Raw genomic sequence first — 14,883 nt, 5'->3', positions numbered from 1 at the left:
GCACAAACACACGCACGAGCGCGCTTGTAAAGCGCTGCGATGACCACTAAGTGTAGATTGAAACCAGTTCTTTACAATTTTTTAATAGAAGACGCAATATAATAAGCACATAGAGATGGCGTACAGGTAATTGATCAAAATTCCGCGCTAACCCGCATTCAAAACGCGTTCCAACCGGTTTCGGTGTAATAAAAAGCTAACATAAAAATTGAGAAACATAAAATTCTACAGCAAAACAATTAAGAAATATTTTAATGCCGCTCTAAACTTAGCTAATTCTTTACACGCTGGCTGGCTACAGCGCGCTTACCACACAAACACGCGCAGCACACCTGCGGCGCGCGTTGCCTTTCACACACAATCGCTGCTGACTGATGGTATCTATGTACCTACCTTGTTGTTGTTGCGCAGTATCACAGCATTTTGCGCCGCATTGTTGCGGTTCCGCACCAAGACATTCCGGCAGTCATCACAGAGATAATTGTTGTTGTCATAGCCGTTAGTGTCACCACCACAGCTGAGAACGCCATTGCCGCCGACGCCGCCGCCACCTCCACCGCCTACTTCCTCCACATTCAAATTCAATTGTAGATTCTTCGCAAACGCTTTGTTGTCACCATTGCAGCTCGGCTTATTGTTCTCCTTGTTGTTGTGTTGTTGCGCGCTGCGTTCCGTTTCACTTTGTGACGTTGAACTGTCGTCAATAAAACGCAAATCGCCGCCGCCAACATCATTAAGCGGACTTGCGCCGTGCCGCAACGCGCAGATTGGCATGCTATTCGCGCTCGCCGTATCAGCATCGCCGCCGCACTCCTCATCCTCATTCAGCACGTTGTCCAAACTATTGGAGCGTTGTTTGACGCGCTCACGTTGTGGACGCCGCGCCACCACCTCACCGCGTTCGTTCAACACTAATTCGACGGGTCGCGTTATCACCATGGTATTCTGTATGGTCGTGGTCACAGAGCGCGTGAATTCCGAGCGTTTCGTCAGCAGCAGCGTGTTCGGTTCGTCGCAGGGCGCGCGTGTCACATCGACATTGCGTCGTACTTCCTTCTCCACGGTGCGTTGGCTGCTCAACGTGATGGGCGCCGTTGTTGTGAGGCCCTCATAAATGGGATTGTCGGTGAGCGCGGGTATATGGTGGCTGGCCATGCTGAAGTAGGGTGTTTCTTTTGCCGGTGACTTGGCTTTAGGCTTTGGCGTTGTTGGCGTAGTTGGTGTTGTTGGCTTCGTTTTCACGTGCGCCGGCGTTGTGTCGGCACGTTTCCGCATTTGCGGCGTTTCGGGACGTGATGACGTCGCATACTTGCTGCTGCAGCAACAACGTGAGCACAGCTGCGAGACACGTTTGCCACTCACCAAAGCGCGCTTGTCATCACTTGTGGCATCTTCATCGTCCTGCAGATTGTCGATGGATGCGCCTGCGCTGGGCAAGTAACATTGACCCCCCTTCTTATCACCGAGCTCCACTTGCGGCACATAGAAGGTGCTGTTGGCGCTGAGATCGATGCAGCTGCGTTGAAAATGCTTGTCGCCGCCGGTTTGCAATGCGGCGGCTTTCTTATTCTTCGGCTGTCGGCGTAGCGAGGAGAACCAGTTTGTGATGCTTGGCCGCTTCTGGTGTTGGTATTGCTGCAGCGAAGCCATGCTGGTGCAAACACACGTTTTGTTTGCAGTCGGCTCAATATCAACTGTTGCAGCACTGCGCGTTGTTGTGTGTGTTTCGAGTTATAATTTTCTCGTTAATTTGTTGCACTTCTTTTCCTGCCTGCGTTGCTGTATTTTATTTTGTTTTGTTGCACTTTTTTATTATTGTTTCTTTTTGTTTTATCAAGTTCTTGCTTTGTACATGAATTGACTTCCTTTGTAACTTTTCAACTTTTTTATTGTTGTTTTGTAAATTTTTACGACTTCAACGTAATCACTTTGCCACTTGTTGTCTGATTGCAAGCACATGCAGCCTTTATGGGCATAACTATGTTTGTACTTATCAAAAACCAGTTCCTGTGGCTCATTACACGTCGGAATTATTGTGGCTTCTCCTGCTGCCGGTTGCAACTGTTGTATTGGAAAAAATTGTTACATTTGATATTTTAGGAATGCAAGCAAGCATTCAACAGCAATCAAGTGCATCTGCGCGCATACATACAAACAATTCGACACACTATACATAATATACATATATATCACAGAAAGTCCGCAGAAATCGTTTGTTGAAGGCCGAAGGTGGAATGCCGCTTTTCTGCGCGCACAAAAGAGTTAACACAAAAAAAATTTAAAAAAAAACAACAACACTTGAGCCCGAACAACGATCACTAGAGCGCTTATGTTCTCATATCGCTTAAGAAAATCACAATCTTTATATAATCGTCTTAAAAGTTAAAGATAATTATTTTGAAACTAAGCACAGGAGTTTAAGCGTAGTTTAGTTACACAGACTCGTTTTAATTGCTTTTCAATCCTTTTAACTATAAATCATATAAATATGCTATCTCATGCTCTGCTATGTTTTATGGGCACTAAGGTCCACAAGTTCGGTATTTCTGGGTTTGAGAAGTTTTGATTATTTCGACAATGTTTTAACGTGAGAAACTATTTATGAAGTCTTGTTTCAATGGCGTCACTGGTTCTTGGTTTATACATTATAAAGTGAAAGAATAAAAGAATATTTAAAATAATGATAACGGATGATCCAAGTAGAGTTACTTTTTTCAATAGCCTTTTTTTGACAGATCCCACGTGAGTTGTGTCAAACTGTCATGTTATTTTTGTTTAGTATTGTTTGACATTTCATCATGGAAAGACTTAAGCCTGAACAACGTTTACAAATCGTTCAACTTTATTAGACAATTTTAATTTCTGTAGAGAATGTGTTTCGCGCGCTACGCTCAACCTTTCGTTAAAATAATCGCCCTACTGAGCATATTATTCGCAACACCATCACCCATCTTGAGACCCAGTATTAATTATTGGATATTATTCGACCGAATAGACCACCTCCAGCACGCAGTGAGGAAAATATAGCAGTCATAGCTGAGAGTGCGCACGAAGACGGTGGAAAGTCGATTCAGCGCCGTTCGCAGCAACTCGGACTGACGTATGGAACGACTTGGCGCATGTTACATCGAGATCTTAAATTGAAAGCGTAGAAAATACAGCTAGTGCAAGAACTGAAGCCGCTCGACCTACTAAAGCGACATCGCTTCGCTCTGTGAGCTCTTGAAAAGTTCCAAGAAGATCCGATGTTTTCAGCTAAATTTTGTTCAACGATGAAGCCCATTTCTGACTCAAACCAGCAAAATTGCCTGGAACGAATAGCAAACTGAAAAGATTCAAGTGCTGCCATTTCATCCAGAAAACAGAACGGTTTTGTGTGGTTTGATGGAATCATCTGTCCATATTTCTTCAAAAAAGATAAGGGTGAGAACGTAAACTTCAATGGTTACCGTTATCGCACTATGATACCCGACTATTTGATGCCTGAAATTGAAGCTCGTGATCTCGGCGACATTTGGTTTCAACAAGACGGCGTCCTTCCCACACATCGCATCAATCAATGGATTTATTGAGAGGACTAAAGAATGTTCTTTCGAATGATAATAAACCTTCCCCATTAAATTTGAAGTTTCTGGTTTTTTTCTTTTAAAAAGTAGGGAACCTCGAAATGGATCACTTTTTATAAATATGTATACATATGCCAAACTAAACCTTTTGCAAAAGCTTCTGTGCTTTACCAAACTATTTTAGAAAGCAATTATAAGCTTTAGTAGATAACGGTTTTAACAGTGAAGCTTTTGGACTTCGGGAATTTTGACTTTCTAGCTAAGGGAAGCTGACTGAAATATTATAAAAAGCCCTCTCCTACCATTCCCTTTTGTAAAAAATGGGAGAACCATGACGATTTTTAATAGATACAACATTTTATATAATTAAAAGTCGTTTGAATGCAAAGTAATTAAATATTTTTGCTCAAAAGCTTTCAAAAAGCTGTCTTTGTTATGGCTGATTTAGGCTTTTTAACAGATAAGACAATGGCTTTTATACAAGTAAAAACCGTTTTAACACTAATTTATTAAAGAATGCAAAGTAATTTGACATTCTATGCAGCTCAAAAGCTTTCAAAAAGCTCTCTTTCTTGACTGGAGTTGAAAAGTTATGCCGAGTGAATAAAAAGCACAATATAATTTTGACGTTGTAGCTCCAAAATTTTGTAAAACCCAAAAGCTATCTTTCAACCACTCTCTTTGAAAAAAAAAAACATAAGCACAGTAAATATTTGGGTTTTTAACAGATAATGCAATGGATTTTGTACAATTAAAAGTCGTTTGAAAACCAACTGGTAAAAAATTCAAAGTAGTTTGAGCTTTCTAGCTTAGAAGCTTCAAGAAAGCTCTAACTTTTCAACACCAAAAGCTTTAGTGAGTGTTGCTCATCGGTAAAATAAGAGAATTTGTTGCCAAACTATATGATTTTAACTAGATATTATGACAGTTTTTCATCTCGCATAAGTTGGTAGGTAATTTAAGAAAGCTTTTAGAGTTCAACGCCATGAAAACTTAAGCGCAGAAAATCTTGTATAAACGATTTAGATTTTCATAACACACACTTTCACTCCAGTCGCTAATTTATATATATAACTTATTTCAACTATGTATATCTAGTTTTTTCAGTAAAAAACATAATTTGATTGATTGAAGTACATTACAATTCAATATTAACCAATTTTCCAACTAAAATCACTTCAAAAACGCACGTCTAAAATTAATGTTCAACACTTTAAACGTCAGAAACTCAACTGAGCGATTTACTCTTAGAACTAACTCGCACAACACTTCACAGCAAATAACCAATTTGCAATATTTTAAAATCAAATTGAAAGTAAACTCAACTACAACAAAAACAACAGCAGCAAAAACAACAACAACCAACAAACAAATGATGGCTTTCAAGCATCCGGTAGTTAGTAGTTACATTGTAATGATCTCTTGGCACAACAATTAGACTGAGACGCCGCCACAAATAAATTGACTAAAAGGATTGCATGCGCACCAAGAACCCGAACTAAGATACAGTACCCATTTGAACAATAACAACAATACACACTAATGACTTTGACTGCCATTTAGTAGACGTTGGACGTCAAATACATTGCGGCAATAAAGTTTCGAAGTTACGAGTACACACACGCATACGAATAGCGCTAATTTACGTAACTTGGCAGCAAAGAAAGGCGCACAAAGAAGCGGTGAAAAAAGGATAAAGGAGCGCACGAAGTGCGAAGTAGGCAGCAGTGTGTATGGAGTTGGGCTACACGACGCATAAATTACAACGTACTAAATGTGGTAGTCTCAATTTAAAATAGACGAAGCGGAAATAAAAAACTCCGCGCCAATGCCTAGATGCCTGTACACAGAACAACAACCAATTTTGTTGCAAACACACGGGCATAGAGCGGTGTAAAGTCGCATATACTGGTATAAAGTCGGATAATTATATGGTATGAAGTCGTATAAACCGGTATAAAGTCGGATAAGTATATAGTATGAACTAAAAAAACTGGTATAAAGTCTTATAACCGTTTTGGAGTCGCGTAAACTGGTATAAATTTGAATTAACTGATTAGTATATAGTATTAGTATACTTGTTTGTGTAGAAAAGTATAAGAACAATTTTGTGACAAACACACGCGCATATACCGGTATAAAGTCGTATAAACTGGTATAAAGTCGGATAAGTAATTGGTATAAAGTCGGATGATTAATTGGTTCAAAGTGGCATAAACTGGTGTAAAACATTGTAAACTCTTTTGATGCTGAAAAAACTGGTATAAACTTAAAAAATGATGTAAAACCGTATAAATATATTTGTTTCACAAACAAAAGCATAAGAAACGTTTCCGACCACGCTGCCAGTAGCAGCAATCACATTTTTATAGCACTTTTACCGAGCATAACAAGCCGTTAGGCGACCCGAACACGAATTTTATGTGACATTCTAAATAGTAGCGTATTTTATGCTCATTTTGCTTTGCAATTTACAACACTAACGTGAACACAACAACCAAAAGTACATTTGCACATGAGAACACCTCGGCATACGATCACACTGCCGACTGAATGTGTTGCCACTATTATTATGTTTATTATTATGTGAAATTTACCAAAAACGTCGCGCACTATAGAGGAGACAATAAGACTCGAAAAGGTAATGGCGTCAGACGAGTTTTGTTTTGAGTGTGTCGGATTCATGAATAGAATGCTACGCTATATGGCTAGGCTATACAATCGTAATACAATATAAACTCATATCCAGATACGTACGCAATAACAACACACGACTGATAGTGGCGGCAGGTAGTAGCGCCGATAAAATTGTCTATAGAAGACACAATACACTCAATCAATTGAAATCACAACACACCCTCCTGCAGCGCCGATGCACGTGTAGACATGTTGAACGGATAGTAGACAAGTATGGTATAATATAAACAGGTAGCGGCTACCTGTTTGCTGTAAACAAAGTGAAAAAAAATGATCAAAGAAATGCAAAGGTCGTTGGAAGAGAATGAACTCTGAAGACAAATAGGCGGCGAGTCACACGGTATACACTTAGCGAGTGCATAAAAACAAAAGGGGAAATAATAGTGTCAGTCTTCAAGATTTGAATGTCAATTAAAGAGTATAATGGGATAACATTTTCCGGTGTATAGCTTAAAGTAGAGCGATTGGATATGTAGTTAGTATGTGAAAAGTAATAAATTTTATAATAGTTTTCTGTTTTACTTCCGCAAATATTTCTTAAAACCCAATTAAATTTTTTGGAAACAAATACTTAGCGAAGGCACACTCCAATTAGATATTTGGATGCTAATGGAAGTAGTCATATGAAACCATATGGGAAGGAAAGCAGAAATCAGGTCGAAGACAAGGTCAATAAGATATGTACTTAGATTATAAAATAAACTGTCATCTATTTTATGATACCGTCCGGAAAAGAGCATAATGAAAGTCATAACAACTTAGCGAAGTCATACACCCAAGCAGGCTATATATTGCGCTCTAATGAAAGTAGTTATCTTATTCTCATGCTTACCAAAATAAAGTACCTGACCTTTTAGTCCTCGATAAAAAAATTACATGAAAACTAAGCCAAGTCAATTTTTAAGCTTTTCCTTCTACTTGTGGTGTGTTTCTTGGATACCATACGAGTATTGTAAAATTCTAAAAATGTTAAATAAGATCGGAATAATGTCAGATTTCAGAGTTTATGAACTTTTATGAAATAGTTTTCGATAAAATTACACCATTTCTGGTTTGGAAAATCTCTCTATTAATAATTTTTTAAAAAGGGATACGCCGTAGAAAATTCAAATCACGCGATGTAGATGTTTTTCTTATTAAAGCAAGTTCGTTTCAAACGAAGTCAAAATTGGAAGTTGAAGACAATACTTTGAAGCCGGATTGCTAAGAACATTTCACAAGTTCTGGCTTGGAAAAACTTCCTTTCCTTTTTAAAAATAAATACGCAGTAGAAAATTCGATTCCCGATTTGATTAGAGTACGTTCGTATGGTCGAAAATTTACATATTTTAAGTCTACGGTGTATTTTTTAGGTATGTTTTTCGACCATGAGGGCAGAACACGAACTAAGTCTGAACATCACATACGAGTTAGGGTAAAATCTTAATGTATTATGTACTCAGTGAGGTAGTGAGGCTTTGTACTAAACACCAAAATTACCAATAAACAAGTAAATGATATTTTTTCAATAAAGTTGAAAAATACCGGCTATGGTCCTACAAAACTCTTTTCAGCAGCATATTTCGGTTCCAAGCGGATCGTAATACCTTATGACTGACAGTTTCCCGGAATCTTTCTGTTTTGACAGCCAAGTTGTCCAATAATACATATAAGAAGAGGTGTAAAAAGAAGGAGGTTAAAGTTGTAAAAGCGTTTAAAGTATCTGAACACTCGTTTGCCCTGCATTTTTCAGTCCAAATTATAGGAATTATAGGTTTTATCTCAAAACTGTCGGTTCCGCCTGTCTTTCCTGTCACGCCCAACAACCGCGCTGAGCAAAACTGTCTTTAAAAACGGGTTTCCGATTTAAGAATGGGTTCTTAACCTCATTATTAAATACTGCCTCTATCTAGGGGCTGTTTACAAAATATGCATATTGAGGGTCTAAGTTGACGTTTGTACCTCATATCGCTTACTGTTTCAGAGAATCTTTATCACTGCTAACAGAGTTATGCATTTCTGTCTTGAAGGGGTTTAAAGTTCATTACTGACTCAATGAAAGGGATGAGAGTTTATAAAACGTTCGGTTCCAGATAATCTTGCCCCTAACTTATAGCGTCTCCTAACAACCGAGCTATGCAAAACTGTCTTTAAAAATGGGTTTTAAGTTTATGAAGGGTTTCTTAACTTCTTGATAAGTATTTAATATCTAGGGGTTGAGAGTTTACAAGAGACGTATGTATATTGAGGGCCTAAGTTGCTGTTTGCACCTCAAATCGCTTACTGTTTCAGAGCTAACAACAGAGTTATCCATTTCTCTTATTAATGAGTTTAAAGTTCATTACTGTTTCAAAGAAAAGGATGTAAGTTTATAGAAGTAGCATATTGAGTTGATAGCTCAGAATCGTTCGCTCCTCAACCTCAACGACACCTTTATTCAATACCAGCTATAAAAAGTAGTTATAAAGTTCAATTTTCCAATGCTTATGCACTACTTTTCATTGCATTAATTCCATTTCACATTTTATACGGCTTTAGGCTGAAGTTAAAAATAAACGAAGCCAAAGAAAAGCTTGAGAAAGCCAGACTTGAACTGCTTAAGATGCGCAACAAAGCGATGTGGCACGTAACCACACATATGTATGTATATACCATATAGATATATGGGTATATTTGTAGAATCAATCACCCATCAATCTCTCCAAAGCGAAACACAGAAAGAAGCACGCAATATAAAAAACACAATCCGATTAGTGGCTGAATTGCTATACGCACCGCAAGGAAGCCACACCAAATATCAACGGCTAGATAAGAGCGCGTAACAGAAATCACTTAAATGACAAGCAAAATACATTTAGAATTAACTCTTTGGCGAATGGAGGTTGGGGCCAACCGAGAACAGAAAACAGTTGGTGGTGATGGTGTGCCATATAAGTGGCCACATTGAGGTGAAACCGCTATAAGAACAACCGAATCAATGAACCGAGAATCCGATTAGACACCGCAGCCGCCACAAGGTAGCACGAGTCTAAATAGCAAATAGATAGAGTTCATGAAAAGGTGATTTATAGCTTTTTTCTTCAAGTAATTTAGAATGCAAAGGAATGACACGAAGAAAGAAAAACGATGAGGTTGGCGAAGAAAAAAGGTAGCGCTTGTCGATGGAAAATTAAAAACAAAAGAAAATAAATAAAAATTGTAATCCAATTAAGTGAATAAAGCGGTCTTATGGATATAGAAAAAGAACCAATGCATGCGGTTGCCACCAGGTCAGGTCGTTGATGTTCGGCAGCCGGCGTGGAAATTTTTACAATTTTCGCCATATACCTTAGACATACATACTCGTATGTCCGTATGTATGTCGTTGCATCGCTTGGTACTTAAGTGGGAACTTATGAAAATGTGCAATAATCCGCATAAGCGGTTTGTAAATTGAGCTAAGCTTTCACTTTTCGCAATTAAAAGGAGTGGAGGGTCGGTAAACGACACGGTGACGGCGCATTCACACCCGTATCAGCGGCACTGAGGGCCAGCGCTAATTGTTTTAAATGACAAATTGAGTTAACAAAATGAATGAGGTACATAAATACGAAGACATATGTATATAATAAATGACTAGATACATACAAGTCTATAACGCAAACCCGCATTCTCTCGAGAATCATTCAATTTTTCTACTACATTTGTTGTCTGCTACTAGTTTGTGCAAGATTGCTATACCATGAAGAGGATATATTAAGTTTGACACGAAGTTTGTAATACCCAGTAGGAAATCAGCGACCTTAAAAGTATACATATGTAGGTATATAAGTGATCAGCGAGACAAGTTGAGTCGATTTAACGAAGTCTGTTTATATATAAAATTTATAGTCCCTTCATTTACGAGATATCGACGTGAAATTTTACACACGTCCTTTTCTTATTAAGAAGCTGCAAAATTGTCGGAATCGCGCGCATCGGACCACTATAGCATTTAGCTGGCATACAAACCGAACGAACAAAACCAAGTCTTTATTTGAAAAACTTTTTCATTTGGTAAGATATCTTCACGAAATTTGGGGTGGATTATTTTCCAAGACTAGGCTACAATATATGCAAAAATTTACTATATAAGTCCACCATAACATATAGCTGTCATACAAACTGGCCGACCAAATCAAGTCCTTGTATGAAAAACTTTTTTCATTAGACAAGTTATCTTCACGATATTTGGCATACATTATTTTCCAAGCTAACGCTACAATCTTCCAAGAAATTGTTCGGATCGGACCACTATAGCGTATAGCTTTCATAAAAACTGGTCGACCAAATCAAGTCCTTGTATGAAAAACTTTTTTATTTCACAAGATATCCTCTTGAAATTTGGCATAGAATATTATGCCAGGCAAAGCTACAATATCTGCAGAAATTGTCAGGATCGGAACACTATAGCGTATAGCTGTTATACAATCTAATCGATCCAACTCAAGTCCTTGTATGGAAAACTTTCTTATTTGACAAGGAATCTGCACCGAATTTGACAAAGACTATAATCCGAGGCATCGCTACAATCTCCGAAGAAATCGTTCAGATCGGACCACTATAACATATAGCTGCCATACAAACTGATCGACCAAAATCAAGTGATTTTACTGAAAACATATTACTTGTGAAGGGTATTACAGCTTCCGTGTAACCGAAGTGAAACGTTTTGCTTGTTTTCTACTACTTTTTTGTGCACTAAAATTTTACATAACAAAAACAAAAAAAACGCCCAGATTAATTAAACATTGGCATGCAAAGCGCGCCTTTGACAAGTGATCACAATATGATCACAGTTTAATTATATGCGCACTTCAATGAGCGTAATCACGCTGAACAGCTACAAAAAATTGTAATAATCAACTAAAAAAAAACTGAAATATGTTGGTGAATAATCGAATGATGAATAAGCAGACATTGACTTTGCGATTATATACTACATAGATATGTATATATTTTTACATATCTACATATAGTAGACACATATGTATCTATGTATGTATAACATTCTTGTTGAATTATATTTATATAAGAATTTAGATAAATCAGCAAAAGATACGATTTTAAGATCTTCAATAAAAATAAGAAAGCTTTGACAGCTTTCGTGTAGCCCTCTTTGATTCGGTAGATCTTGCCGTGTGGCAAAGCGAACATACAGCAGTTTTGAACCAAAAGTTCTTTTATGCTCAAATAAATATAGAATATCAAGCGGTTACACCACCTAAAAGAAATATACATGTGAGCTTTTGAAAGCGTGACTTTTTTATCTCTTTCATCTAAATGGAATTTTAAAGTGAATCTCAGTGTTATAGCAAAAGCTCATAGTTTAACCAGTTTTAACTGACAGAAAGATTTTAAGCACTCCTGGAATTCACTTGAGAGTAGTATCTAAAGTGAGCTTTTGAGAGCATTATTTGTTTAGTATGTCTCATCTGAATGTTTTATCAAACCGAATTTCGGTGTTTTAATAAAAGCTCAAAAGCTTATGAAAGCGAGATAAAGCTTTTAAGCATAATGTTTTGGTATCTCTCATCTAAATGTGTTTTTAAACTGAATTTCGGTGTTCTAATAAAAGTTCAAATGCTTAAGTAGCCTTAGCCAAATAAAGCTTTTAAGCATTTTTTTTAGTATCTCTCATCTAAATGTGTTTTTAATCCGAATTTCAGTGTGTTAATAAAACCTCCAAAGCTTCAGTAAGCTTAAGCGAAATAAAGCTCTTAAGCATAATTTCTTTGGTAACACTCATCTAAATGTGTTTTAAAACTGAATTTCGGTGTTTTAATAAAAGCTCAAAAGCTTAAGTGAAATAATGCTTTTAAGCGTTTCACATAAATTTTGTAATATATTTGTTATATGAAAAAAAAAGGTTGTTTCTTTCTACATTTATAGTATTTGCAGCTGCTGTAAAACGTACAATCACGGGTATAAATGTAAAATAAAAAGCTTCTTATATTTATATAAGGTATGCAGTTATATGAAAAATAGCGGTATACACTTGTTTTTTTTTTTTTCAATATATGTATATAGAGGCTTAAAAAACTTATCGAAATTTTAATCTTCCAAAAATCTCGTTTTTGTGGTCCGTCTTCTTTAAAAGTCCGCAAGGCTTCTGTGCGTTTTATGTCGTGACAGCTTTTGGGGAACGATCTTAAGTGTACAAAGCTAACCTACCGATATTCGTTATAAGGAAATCATGTTTTCGTATGCTTTAAGCACGTTTTATCATAAGCTAACAAATCGCTGACGAAGCAAGCTCACATTTAGGTCCATAATAATCCATAAGAACTCAAGAACTCTTCTTTAAAACACTCAAATGAATGAGGTTATCGGGAATTAAGGATTCTAGCACAATCTCGCAATCTAATGACATCTTGTTAACATATAAATGTTAACTTGAAATCCTCTAAATGATAATATTTCATTTAAATATTGAATATGTGCGTTCTTTAGGTTCTAAAGCCAATGGTAAATTCTTTTCTGAACTTCAGACATGTCGTGTACCTGGATGTGACTAGTATTACCTAGTTAAAATCTTAAGTATGAGCAAAGCCTTATCAGTTGTGACTCTAAAATGAAGAAGCCACTGAGTAAAGAAGATTTTTGAGGCCGTAAACGAGCTAAGCTTACCAATCGCAGTCCTCGTTAAGGTTATTACTTATGAATACATAGTCCAACAAGTTATATAAGAAAGACTTTAAATGAACATTTTAGCACAGAAGAAACCTTAACTGATGAGACCTAAATCGTTTGACACCCAACCCACTAAAGACACATGAGTTAGAACACACACATGCCATGAGTAAACGCGCATGCGTCAATAGGCTTATCGAATTGGTGGTATTTCGAAGGTTTTAGGCGCGGATCCTATTGTAATTTTATGCGGCTCTAGCTATTAGTAAGCATGTGTGCTGTCAAACATACACACACACAAGCACATGTGATGGGCGCTCATCTAACGAAGCCATACGAAGTTATATCTTATCAGATATGCATGTCAGCGTAGGGTTTGCAGAGAATTACGCATGCATAGCATAAGTTATTTCGTCAACAAACACACACACACACATAGATATATGTATATCTGTGTATATAGACGGTGTGTAGTGCCACGCAACCACATATGTAAGCATGTGTGTGCAAAATAGATTCACCAACATTTTTCAACGTATGGCGATTTTTCAGCCTATCTCGTAAATACAATGAAATGTAAATAAAAGAAAATGCCTACAATAACATGCGTCAACTGACAACAACAGTTGTCACACACACACTCAAAAGCACTAAAATACACAACCTTAACAAACAAGCAAACTAACGACATCAACAACAATTTGTGCCGCACTGTCATTACTGCAGTTTAAGGTACTCAGATGTATATATACATGTGTGTAATGACGAAAAAACGACGAAAATTGCAAGCGATACCCAGAGAGTGCGACGCGGTCTAAAAATACTTGAAGAAAATCACTCGCACTTCAAAAACTCTATTGGATATTCTATTCTTCTATGTATGGGCACACAGCGGGGAATTTCAATGAGCTGTTTACGCTTTGTAGGTATGTTTGTGTGTTGCTACCACTACAGATGCGTCCATATGCCTGCATATGTGTGAAATTCCCCAAATAAAAAGAAAAACACACCCAACCACCACACATACAAACAAACATACAGACATGAATGGAGTAAGCGCTAGCCCAACTGGCTGGAGTGAAGATTTCAAAAAACTTACAAATACACACATCAAGTACAAGAATTTAATACGCTTATATAAGTATATATAAATATATACATATGTATATATATAAATGCTTCTATGAAACCACATATATATGTTTGTATGTTTGTATATAGCAGGTCAGTATTCATGACTTCTCGCATTCTGACTACGCAACAACAAAATATACAAATCTAGCGAAGAACGCACGTGAAACCGCGGTAATTGGAAAGTTTGCGCTACAGAATTTCAAATTTAATTAAGAACACATTTATGCCGCAGTCGCTTCATTTTGGCGCCAAGGTGATTTGGCACGATCAATTTTGAACAATGCAGTAATGCGCAAAATGTTCATAATTAGAAACTATTGAAGAGAGAAAACAGAGTTAATGCAAAACGAGAAGAAATAATAATAATAAAAAAATAAAAAAGAACAAAAATAAATAAATGATTGTAAATAGTAAAATAAAAAAAAATAAAAAAATAAAAATAAAAAAAAAAAAAAAAAAGTAAATATTAAAAAAAATAAAATAAAGAACAACGAAAACATATTTAAAATGCAACAGCAAAAATGATAAGGAAATAAAAACAAAATAGAAAAAACAACGAAAAAATATATGTATAAAAAGCATCAACAAAAATGGTAAAGAAAACCAAAAAATAATGAAAAAATATACAGGAAAAAAGTTACATAAGAAAAAAAAATTAAAAATAATAAAGATAAAAATTAATAAGTAAATTAACATTTAGAAAAATGTAATCAAAAATACAAAAATACATAATTTTAAAATAAAAGTAGTAGTATATTAAAAAAATCACTATAATAAAAATTAACAATAAATTACTGAAAAAAATATCATTCTTACAAATATAATATGAAAGAAAAATTATAATAAAAAAATAAAA

The 14,883-nt window shown here is 36.3% G+C and overlaps 1 protein-coding gene across 5 annotated transcripts in view; it reads right to left on the bottom strand.

The window, feature by feature from the left end:
• The window catches only part of LOC120768013 (cytohesin-1), a 134,482-nt gene that overhangs the window by 24,841 nt on the left and 94,758 nt on the right, over positions 1 to 14,883 (bottom strand). For 2 of the 5 annotated variants that reach the window (XM_040094450.1, XM_040094449.1), the window contains exon 2: positions 394 to 2,061. The exons of 2 other annotated variants lie outside the window; for them this stretch is intronic. In XM_040094450.1, the coding sequence (XP_039950384.1) occupies positions 394 to 1,650 (1,257 nt within the window). In that variant the 5' untranslated portion in view covers positions 1,651 to 2,061. Of the gene's footprint in view, positions 1 to 393; positions 2,062 to 14,883 lie in introns of those variants that run through there. One more of the 5 variants, XM_040094451.1, reaches the window with a different exon arrangement.

Source organism: Bactrocera tryoni, chromosome 2 (genome assembly GCF_016617805.1).
Source record: "Bactrocera tryoni isolate S06 chromosome 2, CSIRO_BtryS06_freeze2, whole genome shotgun sequence".
NCBI lineage: Eukaryota > Metazoa > Arthropoda > Insecta > Diptera > Tephritidae > Bactrocera > Bactrocera tryoni.
This window is presented reverse-complemented; position numbering and strand designations above follow the sequence as displayed.